Raw genomic sequence first — 25,704 nt, forward strand, 5'->3', positions numbered from 1 at the left:
ATAGGATATTCTTTATTGTTTGTTCTTTAGACTGAAATTGGATGATTTATTGTGAAAGGGGATTTCATTTTCATTCGAGTTTTCCAAGAAAATATTACAATTTTCTTCAATGCAACAACTGTCACTGGACTTATCAAATAGATAGATTACAGTGAATACCTGAATGGTGAACCTAGTTCAGACTAGCACCTTTAAGTAACTGTGATGCTCTTTGTCTCATTGCAATGTCTCTTCACAAATATAGTATTTAAAAAAAAAAATGTTAGAAGTATTTATTGGCTCTATTTGAAGAGCAGATGTTTTCCAAAGTCATGCTGGGCAATTATTAGTAATTAGACATACATGATAAAATAAGTGGAAGAGAGCTAAAGATTTCACTGTCCACTTAAATCAGACAGTGAAGAATACACTGAGGAATTCTAGTTAACCACCCTAGATTATTAAGAATTTCAGAGCTGTGCTCAGTTCAAAACCTACTGAAGAGATGAATGGACGTACAGCTTTAACAAAGGACTTCTGCTTGAAAGCTAATTCCATTACTCCACTGAACACATGAATTGGAATGTCCCAATGCTACAGACTAATTAAAATGTTACTGCTTAAATTGCAAATATACTACCACTATGAGAGCTGCCTGCAATTACTCAATATTAAAAAAGATAACAAAAGGTTTCTGCTGTACAATTTTTTTGTGTGCGTGTAGTTCAAGTTAGGCTAAGACGTGGTCACGCACACCTAAGAATTCTGATTATTCATCCAAATATTTTCTATTATTAAAATAAACAGAAGTATACCACATACAAAAGTGTTATTTTTATTTTCCTTACGAAAACCTGAGGATTTTCCCAATAAGCAAGTTCATTTTTTCAGACAGATCTCATGATGATGTCTCCTCAAAAGGAATGCATCCAAAGAATGCAATTAAAATCTGTTCAAAAGCCATACGATTGGGGTATTTTATATGGCAGTAAAAACAAAGTTTCCTGCTGTAGATAGTCCCAATTAATTCTTCCCTTTTTTCCTTTTCATTGCTTTCCATTCACCTTCTTGTGTAGCAAGGCTACCAAGAAGCTCTTTCACTTTTCTTTTTCTGGCAGAATCTCTGTAAAAGAAACAATCAACGTATAAAATATTTCAGAAAGTGAAATATTAGCACTTAGTGAAAATAAGTAAGTATATTTAGACAATAATTATTAATTTATAAAAAGCCCTCCAAGTCTTAAATTTCACCAACACACACTTTAAATAAAAACATGCTGCATATTCTTAAACTAGAGAAATGAACTGCAAAGTTGAAGAGACTTTAAATTATCTCTATTGAAAATGTTTGGTTTCCCCCAAATTGTCCAATTTTATTTAAGTTTAGTATGTTGATCATTATTGTCAGTCTTGGCACGCAGCGAAGAAATGAACACACAGCAGAACAACGCCCAAACTGGTGCTGAAACAAAGGCCACATTACCTCTCCATGATTTCTGAAAGTTGCATTCTAGCCAGAAACTGGTTATCTTTCCGAATCTCACGAATGGCTCCTTTAAGTTCACGTTTATGCTTCTGAATCAACTGCTTTCTTTCTTGCTCCTTCTTGCTGCCTCCCTGCTTTCTTCCAAACTCTAAACTGAAATGAGAATGTATGTGTGAGAACACCTTAACAAAAACAACTTTTTCATGTTTATAAGGAGTGAGTTTTTGTACGAATACTAACTCAGTATTTTAATTCCTGCATATTATATGATTAACTTGCAAAATAAGGAGCTGCCCAATGAACATACTGGAAGAACACTCACCAGACCTTCCTACTGCATGTTATCATGCAAATGACAAACACAACATTTTCTGGAGAACAGTTACACTTCAATCCCCCATATGTAGCCTGCATTTTGAACAGACAAACAGTTAGAGTAGAAGAATGAAAGACGTCTGGAAAAAGATGAAATCTCCCAATATCTTTTAGGTTTTTGCAGATTTTCTCTGCAGATGAATTCTACAGAAGTCGTCTCATCAGTTACTTGGGGATAAGTGTGTATGGCAGAGGAAAGCTGTTGTCTTAAATTACTGGAATAAATAAGGCAGACAATTTATGTCCCTGTAGACAACTACCTGTTGGAAGGTAGAAAGCTGCTCGGTTGGGGGAAAAGAGTGGAATGGGGCAAGCAAATGTGCTTAAAGGAACACTTAATCTGACTGATTATTTGTTATGATCTGTGATGCACAGTACCGGAATAGCCTGCCTTATCTTTTGCACCAGTGAAGCATCCCTCCGTACTTTCACCATCCATCCTTACCTTCATATAGTTCATATACATATGAACTACTCACTGTTGTTCTTCAGACTTGAGTGCTTCACAGAGCATTCAGTAAAGCACCCAACTAGCTAATAACAACAACCTCTTTTCATCTTGAAATTTATTAATTTAAAATTGATTATATGGGCAAGAGTTGATTTCCAGTGGTACTTTTTTCACAAGATAATCTTTGCTCTATTTCTTAGAATTCCTCCTTCCTTTTTCTTTCCCTCCCTACCACCCACGTAGCTGGACCCTTGTGATTTGTACACAAAATCTAGCAGAAAAAGTTATCTGGTTTATGTCTTGTTTTCCAAATCCTTCTAGCTTGCTGAAAATCTTAACATTTAAACGCACTTTTTCTTTGCATCAAGTGTTGCTTTACTTACACTTTCACAATTTTAGGTGTATACTGTTTCAAGGGCACTGGCTTCCTTTTCTCACATATCAGTGGGGTATAGTGCTTTACTTTGTTCTCTAGCTCTTTCAGAGCACTGTGATACCATTCCTGAAAAAGCAAATCAAATTACAATTTTAAAAGCATATCAAAGACACTATATTTCACAAACTATTGTAAATTGAATCAACAGTAATGTTCTCCCCATATGGTTCTTTTTCTAGGTAAAACCACTACTATTCATTAGGACATTGCTAACACTGATATACTGTAAGGCTTCCAGGCTGAATAATTTTTAAACACTTCTGGAAGCCTATTAAGATGGTATCATGGACAATAAGAAAGGTCTGCAGCTAGTTTCACCTAACAGAGGAAGAAGCAAGACTAAAGCCAGTTTAATTCAGACTCTGCCTTTCAGGGTCATTTTAAGAACGATTGTTCATTTTGTTTATTTTGATGGCAAAAAATATAGGCCATTCTGGATCATTTACGTTACAAAGTCTTGTTTTCTAAAGATATTTCATGATGCCTCTTTGAGGAAAGGACAATTCTGCTCCATTCAGAAGATGTGATGAAAATTTGAACCTCACTGCTAGAAAAACAAACAACTGCCCTGTTTTAAGTAAGACAGCTGACCTTACTTCACTCATGGAATATTACATTATTACAAGCTAAATGCTATTCTCTTCAGTTAGAGGGGCAAGATAAGATACACAGTGAAAAAATATCTTTTCTAAACGTTCTCCCCTCTTCTTTGGTTTTTCCACCAAAACATCACTATGATTTTTGAAGAGCACAAAAGGCAAATGCCTGACCCTTGAAAAAAATCTCATTGATGCTTATACTTGGTTTTTGTTTGTTCAAGCATAGACGAAGATCACAGAATTTATTAATAAAACAAACATATCAATTATTTCATTCTTGAGGAACACATACGTGCATTTGTTCAGGATGTTCATTCACTGGCACATGTTGTGTAAGAAGTATCCTGACAGGATGCATTATCTCATGGAACGATGGTAAAGACTCATACAGAGCTGCACATTTTTTAATAAGGTCAAAACACAGGGCTAGACATGATAACCTGTTAACGCACAAAAGAATTTAACAATTTCACTTGCAAAAACTGTAGTAGATTTTCCAATAAAATTAATCAAATTAATTAAATTTGGGAGCGTTAGCAGTGTTTATTATTAAGATTGCCTGACAGAACCAGTTACAAGGCTGTTTCTAGTTGTTAATTCAGACTAAAAATTTCACGCTCCTACTATAAGCAAATATCCAAGAAATCCATTAGCAACAAATCTTTATGTCAGTGCACAAAGCGCAAGTCAGTATTGTGTCTTTGCCACTTCTGCAGAGTAAGAAGTTTTTATACTGGTTCTAAAAGTGTTCTGGTACTGGTTCTGAAGTTCTAAAACTTTTTTGAAACATAATTAGTTATTTTGGTTTTTGGTTTCTTTTTGAACTTCGTAACAAAATGCTTACTCATTCCTGAAATAAGTTATACCGTAACACATGCACAAGGTGAAAAATGAAGCTGAACATGGTTAATGAACGTGTTTAATTGTGGTCTTTCCTAACTTCAGTGTTTGTGTTCAGTTAAGTTTATTACTTAAGTGACACTTTCTAACATAGCATTTGTATGTAAATACAGTTATTTGCTTCTGAAGAGATTGAGAGTTCAAAGAAGTGAGCACCTCCTCTGTCTCTACATCATCCACATCAGTTCACAGCTGTACCGAAAAGGAACGGAAGGGCTGAGCACTCCAACAAGTGCTCTGCATAATGTTCTGGCAAAAGATTGGCAATTTCATATGCTACAGAGTAGTACCATAAAACTAAAGCGGAACAACTCACTACTCCTGTTTTTACTCCTAAAGAGCACTGTCACTGAGACTACCCCAAAGATGGTCTGTTTGGGATTTCTTCTGTTCACATTTCCTACGTACCTGATATGATTCATTTCTGTTCTGCTGGTTTCCTTCAATCTAGTCACAATACTCAACGGCAGATTTTGCTTCTGCCAACTTTCCAGATCCTTCTTATCACACACCAAAAGCAGTTCTAAATTTTTCCCCACTGGTGTAAATGGAGGCACTACAGTATAGCCTAAAAACCAAGAAAAATAATCATTAAACAAGATAATTCTAAGCATTCTTTCTGAAGGAAGAAAAACCAAGAACTCTCTTTATGTTTTTAATCATACTGCCTTAAAAAATACTTTATCAGTATTACGTTTTTCTAAAATAATGAAAAACGCTGGAGGATGGGTACAATCATAGGTAAGTGCTCTAGCCGCTCCGCCCAATTCACAGAATCCAAAGGCAGGGACTGGGAGAATGAAGGAGTAGGAGAAGATCAGGTTCGAGATCATCTAAGGAACCTGAATGTGCACAAGTCCATGGAACTTGAGGAGATGCATCCGAGGGTCCTGAGGGAACTGGCAGATGAAGTTGCTAAGCCACTCTTCATCACATTTGAAAAGTCGTGGCAGACTGGTGAAGTTCCCAGTGACTAGAAAAGAAGAAAAATAACCCCCATTTTCAGAAAAGGAAAAAACGAAGACCCAGGGAACCACAGGCCGGTCAGTCTCACCTCTGTGCCTGGCAAGATCATGGAGCAGATCCTCCTGGACACTATGCTAAGGCACATGGAAAATAAGGAGGTGAGTGGTGTGATTGATACTCTGGAGGGAAGGGGTGCCATCCAGAGGGACCTTGCCAGGCTAGACAGGTGGGCCCGTGTGAACCTCAGGAAGTTCAACAAGGCCAAGTGTAAGGTCCTGCACCTGCGTCAGGGCAATCCCAAACATGGATACAGCTTGGGTGGTGAGTGACTTGAGAGCAGGCCTGCAGAAAAGGACTTGGCAGTATCGGTGGATGAAAAACTGAGTATGACCCGGCAATGTGCGTTTGCTCGCAGCCCAGAAAGCCAATGGCATCCTGGGCTGACTCAAAAAAGCGTGGCCAGCAGGTTGAGGGAGGTGATTCTCCCTCTCTACTCCGCTCTCGTTGAGACCCCACCTGGAGTACTGCGTCCAGCTCTGGAGTCCTCAGCACAGGAAAGACATGAACCTGTTGGAGTGGGTCCAGAGGAGGGCCACAAAGATGCTCAGGGGGCTGGAGCACCTCCTATACAAGGACAGCCTGAGAGAGTTGGGGTTGTTTAGCCTACAGAAGGGAAGGCTCTGCGGAGACCGTATAGCAGCCTTCCAGGACTTAAAAGGGGGCCTACAGGAAAGATGGGGAGGGACTCTTGATCAGGGAGTGTAGTGATAGAACGAGGGGTAACAGTTTTAAAATGAAAGAGGGTGGGGAGACACTGGAACAGGTTGCCTGGAGAAGTTGTGGATGCCCCCTCCCTGGAAGTGTTCAAGGCCAGGCTGGATGAGGCTTTGAGCAACCTGGTCTAGTGGAAAGTGTCCCTGCCCATGGCAGGGGGGTTGGAACTGGATGGTCTTGAAGGTCCCTTCCAACCCAAACCATTCTATGATTCTATATGTGGGGAGAGAGAAGACATGTAGATACGTCTGCCCTGTGGGGAACAGGATACACAGTTAAACTGCCAGTGAGGATGGAATATCGGATATGCTTAAGAGGAAAGGGCACGAATAGGACTTTCCCATGGAGTTACAAGTAGAAGGCTCTGACCAGAAAGTGGTCAAGCAGCAGAGTGAGCTGGAGCAGGGAGAGCCTACAGTTGCAGTACATCACCAAGCCTCTCCCGTGACCTCTCAGCAGGGGCCCTCAGATACATGCTGTGAAGTCTTCTCCCACTCCACCTAAGTAGTTTTAAAACAAGAATATCATGGAACACAGAATACATACTGGGGCAGGGCATAAGAATCACTGTGCTTCTGATCATAAGCTGATCTGTGAAATGATACTTATAGAGCAACATGAAAGAAGCATCTGAGGAATTTCATGGCTATGGGAGAAAGTAATTTGCAGCCTCTGTGCTGGACCTTCTTTTTTTTTTTTCTTCTTTGTTTTCCTTACGTCCTGCAAGCTTGCAACAGAACTTATTTTAGAACTTTTTCAAACTGTAAGTTAAGATTATTTACATGCTCTAGAACCTGTACGTGACTCTTCACAGACCGGCCAGAAGACAGTATGTTTAAATAACAATTCACAAGCTTTGAGACCCAAAGTTGTGAGAGATTATGACACATACATATGCACAGACATATGCAAGATCAGGAACTAAGATACGTGAATTTTATTATCTGCTTTACTTGTGAGAGGATAGCAGATCTCAAACAATTCCATTAGCTCAGGCTATCAACAATGACAATTCCTTCCCACTCCCTCCACCTCCAGCTTTTCTCCTTTTTTAAGGTAATAATTGTTTAAGTCTAAAGCAGACTGTATTTCAGGCTTCTATGAAGTTGTATTCCATCTAATTTCTTCACATGATAAATTTATGGATTAAGCTCATAAAATGAAACCAATAAGAGTTCTATTTACTGGTTCTACTTACTGTCAAAATTGAACCCCAAGAAATTTTTTGGTGTGAGAGTATATCAACATGCCAGAGAACTGGATGTGTGCTCATTTTAAAATATTCTATGTTGACAGCCTAACCATCACATTTATCAGCAATACTTCCATCATGAATATTTAAAAACATGATTGGATACTTTGATAATGTCAAAACATCAATATTGACTGAAAAATTCTCAGAGAGAACACTGTGCCTCTAACATATCTTTTATTGAGCTTTTCCTCACTGCTAACAGAAACCAACACCATGCAAATTTAACTAGTGCAAAATCATTAACAGAAATATAAAGGAAATTAAAAAAAAAAAAAAAAAAGGTTAACACTTGATCATCAAATACAACTAAACATTTTAAAATAGTTTCCTAAATGATCTTGCAGAATCCTATATTTTAACTGTACCAAAAACCTTTGTAGATCAAACATTCCTAAGAGATTACACAAAGGAGAAAATACTTTAAGTGCTATGTAACCCACCCACTCCGTAACCTCTTCCCACCTCCTTCTAAGGGTTCAGCTGTGTTCTGAGAATCCAGGGCTTAGCTCTGATGCAGCCCAGCTGTGTAACCTTGGCTCACACTTCAGAGGAAACTGCTAAGCTGTGAGAAGCAGCTGGGAGAAGGTCTGTAGGGTACAACCATACATGAGAATAAAGGTGAAACTGCAGTGCTAAGCTTGTTGAGAAAGGGATCATTAGTAGCTCAAGTATTCAAAAGAAAAAAAATGCCAGCATGGAAAGGCATAAAAATCCTAAAGGGAAAAAAAAAAACAAAAGAAGGGAGCTGCAAGACAACCACTCAGTACTACTGAAGATGTACTGGAATACTGCAGCAATGGAAGCTTCCTCACCAGACTGATGACTACCTAGAGAACAGAGACTCTTCAGGTGTCTTATCAAGAGTGACAAGCATATTAATATATAGCCTGCAGTTCATTAAATCCCAGATGTCTTACGAGTTTGCCAACAAATAATTGAATTTTTCACCTGAGAATATCCTGCCTGCAGAGTCTCTTCATGCATGCTAAGTGACACTCAGAGCGACACAGACAGAGATACTAACACATGAATGTTACTATGCTCTGACAAAACTCCTTGTAAGTGAATTATTGTTACTAAACTTGTCAACACAAAAAGCCCCAGATCTAGAATAACTTTAAAGCTAGAAATGAATCCAAAAGAAAAAGTCGAAGAAAGGGGAAGACTAGCAAATAAAAATCATTTGCTAGCATATGGATCAAATTGAAAAGACAGTTTTATTCTCCCTGTTGTCTGTGCAAGTTGCTGAGTTTACAGAGTTATATTACAGCACAGACTAATCCTGCTTATGGGGATAGCTGCCTTCTGTTACACTACAACAAATCCATGTCAAATAAATAAAAAGGAAAAACACCAACTTGGTGATATACCTCTCTCGTTTATCTCGGTGATATGGCTATTAGCTGAAGAGGGAGGGTATCTGCAGCATTAGCTGCTGCCTCACTGTGAGGATACAGGGTACTTATCGGGAATCCGTTAGGGACTGTGAATTTCAGAGCACAGTCCAATCACAGAGCCTATTTAGAACAACAATATTGCAAAAATACTGCACTGTGGGCAACATGACTTAATTTCCTTTAATAATTTCAGTTCTTTCCTTCCTGCTAACAACACTAGAGGATCTAGTTCATAACAAGATGCCCAAGAATCAAGGTTGTATATGGCTAACCTAACAGATGATTTTGGTCTTTTGTTCAAAAACAATAAATTCAGTGTGAAGTATTTTTATTGAAATATAAAAGATAAACCCTAATACTAAAACTTATTACTTATTTACTCAAAACAAACTCACCCTGGGCCTGTTTTTTGGGTAGAGATATGTGAAGTACTCCAAGAAGAAAATTGATGAGTTCTGGTACAAATCTTCTGGAGAGAGATACGTATTCCAGGAACAAACAGCATACAAATAACCCTTTAATAACATCTTGCAATGTTGTGATGCGACACTAAAAGGAAAAAAAAAAAAGGCACAAAATATTCCAATTAAAAGTCTATACATCACAAATATAGGATCTCCCAAAAAGCAGAAATACTTAATAAGTTGTACACATTTAAAATCTGTAAAATTACACCCTTTGGACTTACATGAAAAACATATTGGCTTTCCCTTGCCCTCACTAAAGAGTATATGCAGAATTAAGTAAGAAGTCTGTCAGAACTGGTTTAAGCCACTAGAAGGTGCTAAACCACAAACAGTAAGTTCTTCAGAAATGAACCAAGGAAATAAAAGGCTCAGAGCAACTTGGATATCTGACAGCAATAGAACAACTAGCTCAAGACTTTCAAAACATACAAACAGGATATTTGGCTAGAAAAATAAGGACATTTTTAACTGACTGCAATGCATTGCGTTAGGTATGTTTTCAAGGAAAACAAGTACTGCCAAATTTTAAGTAAATACCTTTCTTAAGTAGGAACAAACGCAATACATGGAAGAGAAATCGCTAATGAATGATTTCAGACTGTATTCAGTCTGTTCTATTAGTACTGTGTACTTTGCCATATAAGGAATTCTTGCGTGACAGCTTGAAAAAATTATTAGATATAGTTTTGCTAGTTGGACTGTACTCTGCAAGGGTTTTTTCCTCTTCACTTTTTCTTCCAATTACTATCTGTGACTACAGATCTGTGGCTACACCAAACACAAAGCTGCCTTTTCAGTATGTTTCCAATATATACATTAATGCTAACACATACATCTGGAGTCCTAGGAAGAAAGAAGGAAATGAAGTTATATACTGAGATACAACATCATAGACATACCTTAGTAAGTAGCTGACTCATGTACATAAAAGCAGGTGTTACAACTGGATGCCAGAAGTCAGAAGTTGGAAACAGCAGAGATGTAATTTTCAAATAAATAAGCTGATAGCACATAAAACAGAGTAAGGCAAAATATAGTCAGACATTATTCCCAGGATCTTGACCCTACACTTATGTAACTGATGAATGAGTAACTGCCATGTAGTAGTCTAAAAATACTACGATATACATCATTTTGAGAAATCTGATATGATACATGACCTATTTATTGAGATGACTGTTTAAGTTACGTAAGAAAATGGAATATCCATTATAGGCCTAACACTGCATTAATTCAACAAAGCAGCTGAAAGAACAACCAAGAAGGAACTATGCCTCCCAACCCCGTTTACTCCGTAACAAAATCTGACCCCCTTCAGCCCAACACAATCACATACTCTCACACAAGCAAGTGAACAAGTGGCCACACAGGACCTGTGACACCCTTCAACAGGTCCTCACCACAGACAATTAAGTGACTGGGATCCTCAGGCACACATCAACAAATAAGGGTTGCAGCCAAAAGAACTAAACAGCGATTAGGTACACTTTTACTGAAGAGGACTTGTTAAGAGAGCTACAGGTGACCTCCTGTCAAGACCACAACATCAGTTGTGAGGTAATTCTGAAAATTATCTAAGTGGATATCTACACAGTAAGCTAGATGCAAGTAAAGTTTTACTGTTTCAGCTCTGTTTCTCTCTATGAAGTTTCTGTCGTAAACAAGTATTCTCCTGACTGTTTTGATTACTAAATACCACAGTCCAAATTTCAGGCTAGATTAACTACAGGTACATATAAGGTCTACTAACACAACTGGTCTAAGGAACGTTCATTCAAACAAGTGCTTTGAGAATAGGAGAGTGATATAATTCCACCCTAGAAGATAATGATGGCTTGAAACCTGAAAAAGTTCACTGAAGGAAATAGAAATCAGAAGTGTGATTGGTGTCATAAGGGTGACAGTGACAAAATAAAAATAGAAGTTAAAAGCTCTCTACAATACATTTCCTGCAAAATCCAAAACATCCTGAATAAAGACTCTTCAAAAGAATTAAATATAAATATTTTCCAAGCTGTAAGAACCAAGTCTTCTACGCATATCCTTCAGTCTATTTTCTTTCAGTAGTCTAATTACTCCATTAGGCAGCACTGCTTCATCAAGCTGGGAGACAGAAAACAAGTAGCTCCCTTTGGATTACTGACTTATGGTTTGCCTTTCAAACTTTTTACTACAATAAACAAATACTCATTCTCCATATGCTCCATTCCTGAACTCCCTAACAGCCATTTACCTAGACACTGAAAAAGGAGTCTGTTCACATTTGACATGGCCACTGAAATTTTGAAACATTACTAATACAAGAAGGAAAGGTCAATTCTTTCCGAGTCATTAACTTAGCAACTATCATACATAAAGTACTAAGAAATGTTGTATTTTTATACCCATAATAATATTTCGTTGTTATTTTTGTTAACCTAGGAGATGGTGCACTTCTATGGAGCACTTTTTTGAAAATTTGCACTTAACACAATTAAAGAAATCAGGACATAACAGACAATATCACTTCTTCCTAGAACTACCCATGTAAGTTTCATCAGGAAAATAAAGAATGTTCTGCTATGAAAACTGGACTGGCAATTTTAAGATCTTTTCCCCTTATTAATATTACAGAGTCACAGTTCTATTCTAAAGAACGTGTGTGGAGGGGGTCGTTTGTTTGTTTGGGGTTGTTCGTTTGTTTCTCAGGATTTTTTTATTGTTGTTGTGGTTTTTTTTTTGTTACAACTTATCTCCAGAGAGGCAATTTAAAATATTGAGAAACATAAGAAGTCACAGATGCTACTAATTCATTGCATACTTTGAAATATAAAATTAAATTTAATGTCATCTCGCATTTACCGGCATTTCTGCACTAATGGAAAGAACAAGAGATTTTCCTAGCAGTATGTATTAGTTACCGTGTCTAAACCTGGAAATGTTGCACGGCCTTTGACTTCAATTACTTCTTCCATATCATGTGCAGCATCTCGAAGGATAAACTTAATACTGTCACTGGCTGCCTCAGGAAACATCTGGCAAAGATTGTACAATGGCCTGTTAACAAGAAATGTAAGTCATGATCAAGTTACACCATTGATGTTAATAAAAAAAATTATTTTTAAGCACCTGTAGGAAGATTTCTTGTGTTCCAGCTACATTATAACAATAACAAATTCCCTGAAACAAATTATTCTTTTTTAGAAATAGCCACCCAGTATATAGATCATTATTGCAATACTTTTAGTTTACAGAGACATGTATTTTTCATTGGGCCTTGTGAGATAATCTCTGATTTGTTGGTTTCTAAATCTTAAAAAAATAATTCATCTGTTATGGTTAAAACATATCCTTCTGAATCTCCTAACTCTACATTTTACTGCACTGAGGTATGCTGGCACACACTAGGCAGCCCACTACTCTAAATACTCTTAGCCAATGTTAAACAACATGTAAGGCAGCAATGTGGTTAGCAACACTATTACTTAAAACAAGAAAGAGAAATACCCACAAAGTTAGGTGAGCTCCTGGCCTATAGTTAGTGCCTACAGGGAGATGCAGTCAGGAATCTGCATCTGTTTGGTCAGAGTTTTGCCTGTATTTTCAGTTAAAAATGTCTGTAGTGATATTGATAAATCCCAGTTCTAGAAAACAGTCAAAATGCGTTTACACTTTTTTACAAAGCCCCAGCATGCGCGACAGTATCAACGGGTCAGTGCTCTTGCTGACGAATGCAAGAGCAATGAATGCTAAAGCTGCATATAACAGATTTTTTAAAACTTATTTACTTGAAAAAAACATACGCTGAAAACCACATACAAATAACTCACTGAAAGAAAGCTGTCTAGCCTGCAAAGTCATCACAGACTGATTTTGGTTGGAAGGGACCTTTGGAGATCATCGGATGCAACCCTCTGCTCACAGCATGGCTAACTTCAAAGCTGGATCAGGTTGCTCATGGCTTTGTCGAGTCTGGTATATCTTCAAAGGTGGAGATTCCACAGCCTCTCTGGGAAACTTGTTTTTATGTTCAGCACCTTTGCTGTGAAGATTTTTTTCTTTACATCTAATTGGAATTTCCCTTGTTGCAGCCTATGTCCATTGACTCTCGTTCTTTGCTGTATACCTCTCACACAAATTTGGCTCTCTTATCACTATAACTGCCTGTTAGGTATTTGAAGACAACAATGCCAAATTGCCAACTTCCTGCAAAGTGTTTATTTGGAACTTTTGTATGAGCTTACTACAAAACTCTCTAATTCCATTTTTGTCTAGTTCCCCGAGTGAATTCATATAATGGAAATGCATGGAAAAAACAACGATTGCAAAGGGAACTGCACACCATCATTGCAAAGTTTAAAATCCTTAATCAGCAGGCTAAATAACTTTAACAGAAGTTTGCATGCATACATGGTGTTATTTATCCACTACCCATGAAAAGCAATTTTGCAGATCAAAAATTACATTCTGACGTTTTAAAAATGTCTTGGTACAATTGATTGCTCAAGCAATATATGAAAAAAAAGTTTAAATACTGTAGAGCTAGAGAGTTACCAGTTATCTACAATCCCTACAGAACTATTCAAAACAAACAGCATGCTAAATGCTTTACCCTAGGTAGCTTTTCTCTTTAAATCATAAAGGAGCAAAAATCCATAGGATTCATTACTTACAGGACCAGTTTGTCAATTGTTCTGAGCTCTGGTAAATCCAGAGTTGCTAACTCCCCAATATACTCCAAAAGGAAGCCAAACAATTTCTGCAAGAAGCATAATATGTTAAAATTATTAGTTTTTTTTTTCATTGTACATATTCTTAAACAGCACAAAAGAACAGTGATACAGAACTTAGAAAATGAAGAGTGGTATGTTGATTCTACTGCTATTCACAACATAGAAGCATGTATGTTTTATACTCCTTCCTGAAAACTTACTAAAACTTACTCTGGAATTCAAAGTTAATTTTAAACCTTAAAACAAAACAAAACAACAAAAACGCCATACTTCCAACTTTGCTTTGTTTCCCACTGCAAGGCTTGGATGATTGCATTTCTGAATTCTCTCCAGTATAATAAGTTGTTGTTCTATTGTTCTTCCAGCCAATAAAGATTTAAACATCTCATAGGACTCAGGAACTAGAAAGTAAAAACAAAAATTGACCAGACAAAAATCTCAAACTTAATATATGTAATTCAAGTGAACATCTAACAAATTTCCAATTTGAAAATGTTATTATTCAGGAAAAAAGATACCATACAGCTTTTAAATAATCACCTTTTAAACACTAATAACTTATCAGCATATATGTAACATTATATATGTGACCATAGGTCAGAAAATAATGTAAACGTTTTTCAACATTAACATTCAATTCATCTTGTATTTGCTGCCTAAGCTGAGCACAACTATTTTTACACAAAAAAGCAGAATTAAACTTAAGCACACATTCAACCATAAATTTACCATAATACAATCAGCTCTACGTTTAATTCACACCTAACTTGCTTTTGTATGAAGAATATTAAGAAAAGTAAGAATCGTGCCACTAATAGAAAAATAATTATAAAAAAAAAAAACAAACAAAACACAACCACAACCTGGCATATATTTAGTCTTTTGCCTAAGCTCACATGCTAGAAAACATCCTAACCGGTTAAGTTTTTTGAGTTATTTTAATGTGACTGCTTTCTGGTTAAAGCAAAACCTGAAAGCAATTTAAAAGGCTTTGTGTAATATAAGTTAGCTCCTTTCGATGGAAAAATGCAAGCGTTTAAGGAAGTGGTTTGAAAGATTGTTTAATCTTGCGACGGATACTTTTGTTAGAGAAATCTATACTAGGACAATAGTTAGCTGCATTATGTCCTTAATATTAATGAGTGTTTTGTGTACTACTTGAAAGGTGCCTCCTAGGCACAAACCCAAAAGGAGTCAAACTTTGAGTGCCTCTATTTAACAATACTGTGATGTTACATCACAGGGATTAAACAGGGATTAAACCTCAGAATCCTGCCTCTCCGAGCATCTTCTCTGACAAACATGTCAGTCCAAACACTACAGAAAGTAACCTTTTCTCATTTAAGTACAGATAATAGAATACTATTCTCGCTTCCCTTATGCAAAACACTAGCACTTTGGATTGGATCTGTTGGTGGCCTTCAGAAAGGAGTACAGATCTTTTCATTTTTCTCCCCAGTATTTATCTTTCCATTCTAAGGCTGCTCGGAGGAGCAGAAACAGCTCTGGGATGAAACAGATCTGGTTCCCACTGCTCCCCTAATAGCATCATTAGGGCTGATCACTAAGAACAGCAGTTACTGGCTACTCTCGGAATAGTAGAAGACAACTATGAAGCAAAACTTCATGGATGAACAGGAATACGTAAGATCCTACAGGGCAGAGAAAGAGACTGGTTATAAACCCCCTGAAGACAACAGGGATCTCTGAATCAGTCCTTTGCTTACCAGCAAATGTATAGGGAAGCTCTGATTCGGTAGCTTCCATTTTTGGATCTAGTTCCTCCACATTCTGTGATTCATTTTCATTTGTCTTGTGTTTCTTCTGTTCTTTATTCCCTTCAGCTTCTTCTTCACTTTCAAGGTCAGATTCAAGATCAGAGTGGCTATCTGCAGCACCACCCTCCTCATCTTCGTTAGCAGATTCTTCCTCACTTTCTTCTTCATTCTCATGATCTTCCTTCCCACCTTCCTCTTCTTCCTCTTCCTCATCTTCTTCCTCCTCCTCCTCTTCATTTTCAATATTAATTTTTCCATCCTGTTAGCAGAGAAAATAAGCCAGTTAAAACACTGATAAAGTGACAGCACCTCACCAGAATCACCATACAAAGCTATCAAATACTATTAAATACACGTGAACAGGATCTAAGCCTTGTTACCCTGACCAAGCAGTGAATGGCAGCAGCACCAGCCAAGAAAGGATTTTAAGGAGCGAACATGCATACAGATATAAAAATAGTAGGATATTTCTAAGAGGCTGTAAGAAACTGGAAGAATAGGAGGTATTATATGAGGACTAAAAGAAACAACACAAAAGTAAAAACTACTAGCAGATGATATGAAAAAAATTCAACACCACTTACAGAAGCATTCTTGGTTAAAAAAATATACTCCTTCTACATATTAAAATTAGTCTGGACAAAATTAGTCTGGAGACTTTTAAAATTAGTCTGGAGAAGAGGAGGCTGAGGGGAGACCTCATCGCGCTCTACAACTACCTGAAAGGAGGTTGTAGCGAGGTGGGTGTTGGTCTCTTCTCCCAACTAACAAGCAACAGGATGAGAGGAAATGGCCTCAAGTTGAGCCAAGGGAGGTTTAGATTGGACATTAGGAGAAATTTCTTTACTGAAAGAGTGATCAGGCCTTGGAACAGGCTGCCCAGGGAAGAGGTGGAGTCACCATCCCTGGAAGTATTTAAAAGACATGTAGATGAGGCGCTTAGGGACATGGTTTAGAGGGCATGGTAGTGTTGGGTTGACGGTTGGACTCGATGATCTTAGAAGTCTTTTCCAACCTTAATGATTCTATGATAATACCATATCAGATAAATATTTGTTCCCATCCTGATTTTGTTAATCATCAGTTTAAATTCACATTCACAATTATTCTGCCCTTCGAGGACAACAGCAATTCCCTTACTACTTACAGGTAAGAGGATGAGAGGATCACTACGCACACACATGCACCACAGTCAGGGTGACTCACTACATCAGCTTTAAGGTTATATTGTTCTGCCACCTTAATCAAAGCTACTTCATGGGGGAAGGGTTCTTTCAGAAACCCACCCATCCTCAGGCTGAAATGTGGTGGAAGTTGTATCAAATACAGCAAAAATAAAAAAAAAAGTGACCAGAAGGATTAAAGCCTTCTCTTCAGCCCAGTAGGTAACAGCATAGAGGGCTACTATAATAGCAGGAGTATAGTCAGTAGATTGAGGGAAACAACTATTCCCCTCTACTCCACACTTGTAAGACTACATAGAATACAGCATCCAGTTTTGGGCCTTCAAATACAATAAAGACATCTATAAACTGCAACAAGTTCAGCAGAAAGCCACCAAGACTGTCGAGGAGCTGGGGCATCTGCCCTATGAGGAGAGGCAGACCTGGGCTTGTTCAGCCTGGACGAAATAACCACCTTCCAGTACCCACAAGGGAGATCATTGAGAAGGCAGAGCAACACCGTTCATCACAATCCACAGCAGGAGAATGACAAGCAACAGGCCTAAGTTGAAACAAGAGACGTTCAGACTAGATATAAAGAGAAACTTTTTCATGCTAAGGACAGTCAGTGGAACAGGCTGCCCAGAGAGATGTGCAGCCACCATTGTTGGAGATTTTCCACAAACAGACTGGATAAAGCCCTGAGCAAACTGGTGATTTCATAGTTGACTCTGCTTTGAGCAGGAGCTTGGATTAGAGGTCTTCACAGAGGTCACTTCCAAACTCATTTTCCTATCCTCTTTTCAGAACTCTGAAAATTCTAAAATTTTAAACCTTACCTTGTAAGACAGTAAACGTCTGTCATCTTTATCCAGGATAAAGCTGTCAGCTAGATCATCAGCTGACACGTGGCTGGGTTTCTTTTTATTCGCCTGTTCATCTATTCCACGCATTCGACGTAGCCGATCTGCCTGTGTTTTAGAAGAAATACCACACACAGATGTGAGCCATCTGGATCAATCAGGTAATTACACCAGAATGGAAGATCCCTCAAATACTACAGCTAAGAAAATAAAATTAAAAAAAATTAACTAGGATTACTCAACAAGTTGATGAAAAGAAAAAACAGCAACTTGAGAAATTATGGGCAAAAGCTGATGATGCCTTATTTTTTGTGGGGAGTGCAATCTGATAAGAGCACATACACAATTGGATTAGCTTATTTGGAAGGCTTTAAAATTGGGTTTACCAGCAGCATTATGTTCTCTCATTTTAAAATTTATGTTTTGCTTATGAGACAATGCATCATTACTAGAAAATGTAACCTTCTAAAGTGTTTTATGATTCTGCAGTGTTTATCTGTGTTTCCCATATGTTAACAAGATTGTAGTAAACACAACCATATCCTAAGATTTTTAAGATATACTAAATTTGTAAATAGACTCAATGGGCAATATCTGAACCAATCATTTACTAAAGGACTTCTGCTTGGGCAACCAGATAGACTGTGCATCAAAAAAGATGACAAGAACAGAAAAGAAAAAAAATCCTTCTTTCTGTTCTGCTATTAGCTACTGAGCTGTTTTGAGGTAACCTGAAGGTACTGAATCCCTGGGGTCCTAAAATTGTCCCTAGTATACCAAAAGAAAAAGAAAAAAAAGGAGAGAAACATTTACCAAATTATTCATTCTTACTGTAAGACTCAGAGCTCCATATAACAGAAAGAGCATGCAACATTTCCCAGGAGAATCCTATTCCTCTGCAAAGCAAAGGTATATACATGCTACCCCTGGAAGACTCTTGCAACACCAGAAGAAAACAGTAAGTGACTTGCCACTGTATTAATTCAAATGCTGTGCAACATGATACTTCCCCTTAGTGACTCAGAAGCACCTCTCAACTCTGAATAATTTAAAATACTTAAAGGCAAATTGAAGTAATATTACATTTTTATTGAAGAAAGATCAACTCATTTCATAAACCTCACTAGTCACGTACTAAGTCTATGGGTTTTTGTTGTAATATCAGATTGCAAACCAAACACAAACAGAAGATTTCCTGAATTCAACATCTGACGAATTGCAGTTTAATACAGCCACTTTCAATCTAAGGTTAAGCAATGGATATAAGCGGTCACTCCCAAAAGACAGGGCACAAAACAATCTAAAACCATAAATGGTATACCTCCAGCTTCTGGAGTCGCGCCTGTTCCTCTTTTGCCAATTCTTCTTCTGTCTTCATCCTTTCTGAAGGTTTTGCTTTCATCTCAAATCCAAGTTCTCGCACAATCATATCATATTCATCAGGCTAAAGAAATATTTATATAATTGTTTATTATCTTAAGTTTTATTATTCTGCTTTGCAGCCACCCCTCTGCCAGACTAACAGCTAACAAATAAGACTGTTAAGATATAAGGAAAAGACCATTTCCAAAGAAAGCTGCAAGAACATTCAACTCAGTATTAAGGCAAGGAATGGAATGAACACTTGAATAGAAATTCTCCTGGAATTCCCTCCCCCTCATTTAAGTTACTCACAACTGAAAAAAAATTACAAATAGTATCTTAAATAAAAACTGGTTTACTTATTAATTGAAAAACTTTAAAATACAGTTTATTAATAAAATACTATTTTCTCAAAAGCAGCTAGAATTAATAAATTTATAGTTTACATTTCACTTTATACTGTCAGACATGAGCTAAGTCTTTGTTATCTTAGTTACATAGATGTCTATCTTAAAGAAAACAAAAAGGGATGCTGATATTCAGTAAGTTTAAGCAGCATACTTGGGAAAACAATCACTAGCAGAGATTACACTGGACTTGCAAATAGAGTCTTCCTGATACCTGCTTAAGTCACTAAATCATACAGCTTTTCTAAAATGCAGTTCTAGGTATTTTTCTTCTTATTCATGACTAGATAATTTTCTCCAATTCAACAATAATGTTACAGAGCACTACTAATTCACACTTTGCATCCTTGATAATTCTTAAATTGGATCCACACACATGAAGCAAGGGAATCTAATCTTCCTTTTCAGCAAATTATCATGACAAAATTTTTTGTCTAAGACACCACTTTACCAACATATAGAGTATTCAGCATATTATGAAACATCTTAAAAACAAATATCAATACATCAAAATATGAACTTTTGATCCAGTATCTTCTGTTTGTTATTTGAGATCAATTTTAACATAAGATCAGTTCATTGGTTTGATCTTTCAAAAACTGAATTCTACTGCCAAGGAATAAATGGAAATTCACAATGTTCTGCAATATAATACAAAATTTCTACAAGAAAAAAAATAGCGCAATGCATTACAATACCTATTCTTAGATTTAAATGTTTATTTCCCTTAGTATAAAATACAAATGATAGAAAAAGCTTTGAGGCCGTAAGATATCTATTCAAAAGTTAAATATTTTCATTTCCTTTTTGTAGAGACAGTACCCAATTTACAACAAGGAAACGTTTGTTGTCAGTTGTCCGATAAAAGTTGTTTTATCCAAGGAACACTGCAAAGGCATTCAAACTAAGTCAATGTTCTCAACAATTTTAGTTCTTCAAGAAAAATGTATTTGTCGTAAAAATAAGCTGTAGCCAACAGTGTTGCAGCCTCTCTCAGGTTTGATAACTAATGAAAAGCAATAGGTAATTAAAATCAGATAAATCATATAAACTCCTGTATTCCTCCAACTAACCAAACTGTCCTAAAACTGTAGCATTCCTTCAATGTGAATAGCAGGCAACATTTTATTTTACAAAGTGATGAACTTTGCCTTATACTTCAGCCACTACAAGTCAAAACCACAAGTTATTAGAACAAAAGAAAGTAGTCTAGCCAAAACCTTACCTTGGGTTTTTCTACTTCTTTGTCCTTTCTCTCTGACTTTGGGGTTTTGCGGGCAATAAGGGTTTGGATTTCCTTCCAGTCATTGTCAAGCTTTTCTGTGAGTTCTAATGCACTTTCTCTGCGAGTTTGCCTCTCTTGCTAGAAAAAAACAAAACAAAAACAAATGCAGCAGTTACATTCAGATGAACATGACATAGCATTTACAGCATTAAACCAAAATGCTGTCTTTAGCAAACTAATAATTTTAAATATTTAACATTTTAAAGGTGTAGACATTCTTTGTGGAAGAAGCAGTATAGAGTTACACTGAATGGCACAAGGGTTGCATACAGAAAACAAGTTAGGAGTCAACAGAAGGGGAGATTTGGGGATACAAAAGAATGGCAGATATTCAGTGCATATCCTAAAATGCCTACAAAGTCAGATGGATTTTATTCAAGGAGCTTGGACTCTTCTCCTTGACAGCTATCTCCTTTGTTTTCTATGCCACTACTATTTTATTCTGCAAAGACAGAAATTTTGACAGCTTCTTAATCATGCTCACTTATACGTCAGGGCTAAAAGCTCACCTTTTCTTGTTTAGATTTGGCTATCATCTCTTCTATGAGTTCCTTCCTAGATTTAGGTTTTTCCTCCTCTTCATCTTGCTGCGCACTCGATGCTTTTTTACGAAGGAGGCCTCCACCCCCTCCAAAGTGAGCAGCAGTTAATTCAGCTAGAAAAAAAAAAGTAGATCGTGAATCCTTTTCAAATGCATACAAGAGTGCTGCTGCTGGGACAATACCTCTCTATTCTTTGAGAATGGGAGCAATTAAAACTATTGAATCAATCATGTATTATTCCCATCCCTATGGGAATGGCCATACCAAAAAAGATTGATGCTAGACACATAATTTACGCTGACAAACATTTTGTACAAGGTAGGAACACGTTTTTTCAATATTTTAACTAGTATTTAGGTGCATAGGTGCAAGAAAGCAACCTGAAAACTCACATTTCAGATTCTGCCCAAAGGGCTTGAAATACAGGTACCTATGTATGCTGAAAAGCCTGCATATTAAAGCAGCTTGCCAGGTAGGCGGTTCCAACTTAACATCTGCTAAAATCCAGAGAGCTGTTCTGTGTGTGGTTAAGTAATAATCAAATCTGGCTTACACATCCCAACCAATTACATAATATTCTTTCTCACTGAAAGACAGCACTGAACAAATGTGTATGTACCCACAATAAAACCAGCAGAGGGATGCTAGCTAACGTGTCTTACCTGACAGCGTTCCTCGTTCTTCTGTGTCACTGTCACTATCAATAATATCATTTAGTTTTTCAATTTCTGCCAAAGATTGGCCATAATGAGTCAATTCCTCATCTTCATTAAGATTATAAATATTCTTCTTTCCATAATTTTGCTAAGAATAGTAAAACAAACCGATTAAATAACAAAAGATTTTTAGTTCCCACGCAACAAACTAATAAAGCCTGTATTTTTAATGCTAGTTGAGGACCTTCTTACTCCAGTGTTCTGCTGGAACAGAACACTGGAATAAGAGCACTACCAGACCAACACTTTTATTCAAATACATTAAACCTTAAGTGACAGAGTATGATGTCTCTCTTATTTTTATACTAATGTAGAAATGAAGTAACTCAGAAAACCTAAGGAAGCTTAAGTTTTATCTGTGTATCAGTAATATCAATTCTTAATTACTACATCTTGGGCCTAATGAAACAGACTATAACCTATACAAATTATGAGTAGAATACAATACTACACTACCCAATTCTGGAGACTGAGTATGATGAGGCAGAAAAAACAGTACTGCACATACAATTCACACAGCAAGTTACAGAGTTCTTTTAGTCAGCAAATGAAATGGCTGCTGTTCAACAGCTGTACTGGAATTTCAAAGTGTACTTGATGGTGGCTGCCTCTTCCTAATTCAATTCCCAAATCATAGTAGTCAAAGCAGTCAAAGAAAACCAATCAGTCAATGAATCTGCTTAAAACTGGCTTTCTTGCACATCAGTGCTCAAAAGTGCTCAAAGAAATTTCTGCTTCAAAGAGATGTCTTGCAAAACCAGAAAGCTTTCATGAAAAATTTTGGATTCCCACAAAAAATTGCTTTTTCATAAAAGTTCCAAACATACAAAATCAAAAAGAAAGCATACCCTGCAAAACCCTCTGTTAAGGGGGACGCTCCCAACCTAGAGAGTCAAGCGTTTCTTGTGGTTTTGGGCTTTTTGTCATTTTGTTGTTGTTGGCTTGTTTGTTTCTTGTGGTTTGTTTTTGTTGTTGGATTTTTTTTTTTTTAATTCCTATACTTTACCTGTCTTTCCAAAGTGAATCGTCTGATCATCTTTTCTTCTGGACTTATTTTGGTGTTATATTCACCAAAACGTTTATCTTTAAACACATTTGTCTTTTCCCTTTCTTTGTATTCTTTCAGTAATGTTTGGGTACGCTAGAAGGAAAAAAAAGGAGATGAGATTAAAAAACAAAGACAGTAACTACTTTAAAAGCCAAGGCAAAAAAGACTCCATGGTACCCTGGCAACCTCATCTAATTTATCAGAATGCAATGAAAGAGAAGGAAAAATTAACAAGAAAAGAGATGGGAAGCTCATACAATATATTCAGAGTCATTATGTTGTCTTGGTACACTGTATCTCGCCTTTATTTTATCACATATAAAAACTCTGCATTGCCACTGATGAATTCTGATTTGTCTGAAGCTTAGTATACAAGAATAATGTACTAAAGAAAGCAAAGAAGTCCCAGTGTCAGCTGAACCTCTTTTGGTCTTGTCCTCTAAGACATAAAAAAACCCAAGTGGGTACATACATTTAGCTCTCTGCTTTAGTGTTAAGCACAGGGAGGTTATGCATTAAAGCAGTAAAAGGAAGTTTAGCAGACCTATATGAGGTAGTATGTGCTGTATGTACTTATGGTACAAGTAAGGAGACAGGTTTACTTTTCAATGCCAGTGATCTAATTCAGGACAAGCATTTGACTTACCTTACTATTAAATAAAACCCAAAGACCTTAAAATGGGATATTAAACATTCATAAAGTTTTCTAAAATCTGGACAAACAGTACTGAAGGCTGAAAGCTAATTAATAATTTTACGCTGAAGATATTATATAGTTTCTAAAGGAAGAAAATGCTGGCCGTGTTTAGACTGGAAAAAAAAAATCCATGTTTATTTAAAACACGTTAACTTAATCTTATGGAAAGGTACCGTTGCTATTCATACTACCATGAACACACAAACCGCTGCGCTGAAGGAAAAGGCTGAGTTTCCTACAACAGGCCTCTGCAGCCTCACTGAGCATTCACAACTTTCAGACGCTGCTGTAACTGACACCAGAACTCAGGTTTTATCTACTACTGTGCCAGTTCTACCTTGTATTTACTTCTTGCACAGAATATATAAATTATCATGCAACTTAAACACTGTGCATGAACTTTAATATTTTTTAACACGTTGGATACGGAAAAGCACTTTTGTTTATCAATTCTTTGATGTCTTCTCTCATTGATAAAAAATTATTTAATGCATCACCTCTCACAATGCATGTAAAATGATAAACTATCAATTTCCTTTTGTTGCACTATTTTTAAAAAGAACTTCTCTTTTCGGTAAATGCTTTAAATTCTGTTTGACAACAGATTGTATGTAACGTGTCAGAGAGAATCTTGGGGGCAAACTTTCAAATTATGCTTTTTTCAGCTCTAACAGAATCTACAGAGGTTTTAACTTCTTTCCTGGTTTGTTTGAAGGGACAGATCATAAAACATTCCAGTGCTTCGCTCAAGGATAGGGTAGGTTGCTAGAATCCCAGATGCATAATATGACACAATGCTCTCCCTTATGCATTACGGATTTTGGTCAGGTAGTAGTAATGTCAGTAGAGAAAGAAAAAGAGGTAATTTTAAAATGACGTAAGGGTGTAAGAGAAAAGATTTACTCTTCTTAAGGTGTATGGTCATCCTTATGAGAGCAACGAGAACAGATCATTATTTTGTATCCCAACATTCTTCTACAACACAACTATTTCACCAGTGCAAAAAAAGTCATCTGCGTGTTTTCCTAATCAATGGTAGTTTCTTTGTATCTACACATTTCTCACTGCACTCAGACCTTCGTGCCCTTTCAAGCTTTCACTATTACAGCGATGTTGCACCGTTATCAAGAAGCTTAACATCCTGCAGCAACCAAAGCTGACCAACATGATGTACACCGACAACCACCTGCACTCTGGTCCAGTATTTACTTGCCGACAACATGTGCCGCTGTATTCCGGACCCAGGTAACTTGAAAAGAGAATCATTCCCACACATACAATAAGGGAGACTTGCACTACTCAACCCTGTGGATTGCGCTGGGGGGAGGCGTTTTCAGCAGGCTCTCCATCACCACCAGCAATGTGAGGTGACCAGCCACTCCCATGCACAACGGAGGTAGTCTCTTATCTCACCTGAGATGGCTCCAGGCTTATCACGTCTCCACCACAGCTACATCTACAGATGCCATCCTTCCTCCCAACTTTTGACGCCCTCTTACCTTCTTGATGGCCTTGGACCGTGAGACACCAGGCAGTCCCACGTCATTCTTGGTCTTCCTCCCCAAGATATTAAACTTCTGCCTGTTGACTTTCACCTCAAAGGGGTTGCTCTTCACCATGGCCATAGCCGACTTCACGGGGTCCTTGGCTGTGGAGGGCACTGAGACCTTTCGCTTCCGCTTAGCTGCCTTCCCCATTTTTGGTCTGGCTGCCTGCGCGGATGCGTGTGGGGAAGGAGAGGCTCAGAACTCACTCAGAGTGCAGGGGCCAGGGCTGGAGGTGCAAACAGCCCGAATAAAATGGCGTCGGAGAGGGAACCCCCCGCACTACCCCTCGGGCCTGACCACTGCCCTCCCCCCCAAACCCCGTGAGAGCCGGCGGGGGGCGCGGAGCGGAGCAGAAGAGGGAGCGGAGCGGTAACGGCGCGCCCCTTACACCGGCGCGCCCCGGCGGTACCACATGCGCACCGGCGGCCTCGTACCTCTCGCGAGAGGTTCGCCCAACTATCGCGAGATTTGCCGCTCTTCTCCCCTCCGGCTTTGGGAC

The 25,704-nt window shown here is 37.6% G+C and overlaps 1 protein-coding gene across 3 annotated transcripts; it reads right to left on the minus strand.

Annotated features, from left to right (window-relative positions):
* On the minus strand, nt 1-25,623 carry NOP14 (NOP14 nucleolar protein). Of its 3 annotated transcripts, XM_075148622.1 has the most exons (18): nt 25,158-25,623; nt 22,920-23,054; nt 21,860-22,001; nt 21,165-21,310; nt 20,596-20,733; nt 18,923-19,045; nt 17,578-17,709; nt 15,525-15,834; nt 14,068-14,198; nt 13,738-13,823; nt 11,986-12,121; nt 9,985-10,086; nt 9,014-9,167; nt 4,635-4,794; nt 3,619-3,766; nt 2,675-2,793; nt 1,463-1,618; nt 1-1,102 (listed from the first exon to the last, which is right to left on the minus strand). In XM_075148622.1, exons 1-18 carry the CDS (start codon nt 25,353-25,355, stop codon nt 1,003-1,005), a joined length of 2,616 nt encoding a protein of 871 aa, XP_075004723.1. In that variant the 5' UTR covers nt 25,356-25,623; the 3' UTR covers nt 1-1,002. The 3 variants fall into 3 exon arrangements, 2 of the variants coding, with proteins under 2 accessions (XP_075004723.1, XP_075004725.1); XR_012673443.1 differs by lacking the exon at nt 3,619-3,766 and having other exon boundaries at nt 1,031-1,102; XM_075148624.1 differs by lacking the exons at nt 2,675-2,793; nt 3,619-3,766 and having other exon boundaries at nt 2-1,102.
* Nucleotides 25,624-25,704: the final 81 nt, after the last annotated feature.

Source organism: Calonectris borealis, chromosome 4, assembly GCF_964195595.1.
Source record: "Calonectris borealis chromosome 4, bCalBor7.hap1.2, whole genome shotgun sequence".
NCBI classification, from domain to species: Eukaryota; Metazoa; Chordata; class Aves; order Procellariiformes; family Procellariidae; genus Calonectris; species Calonectris borealis.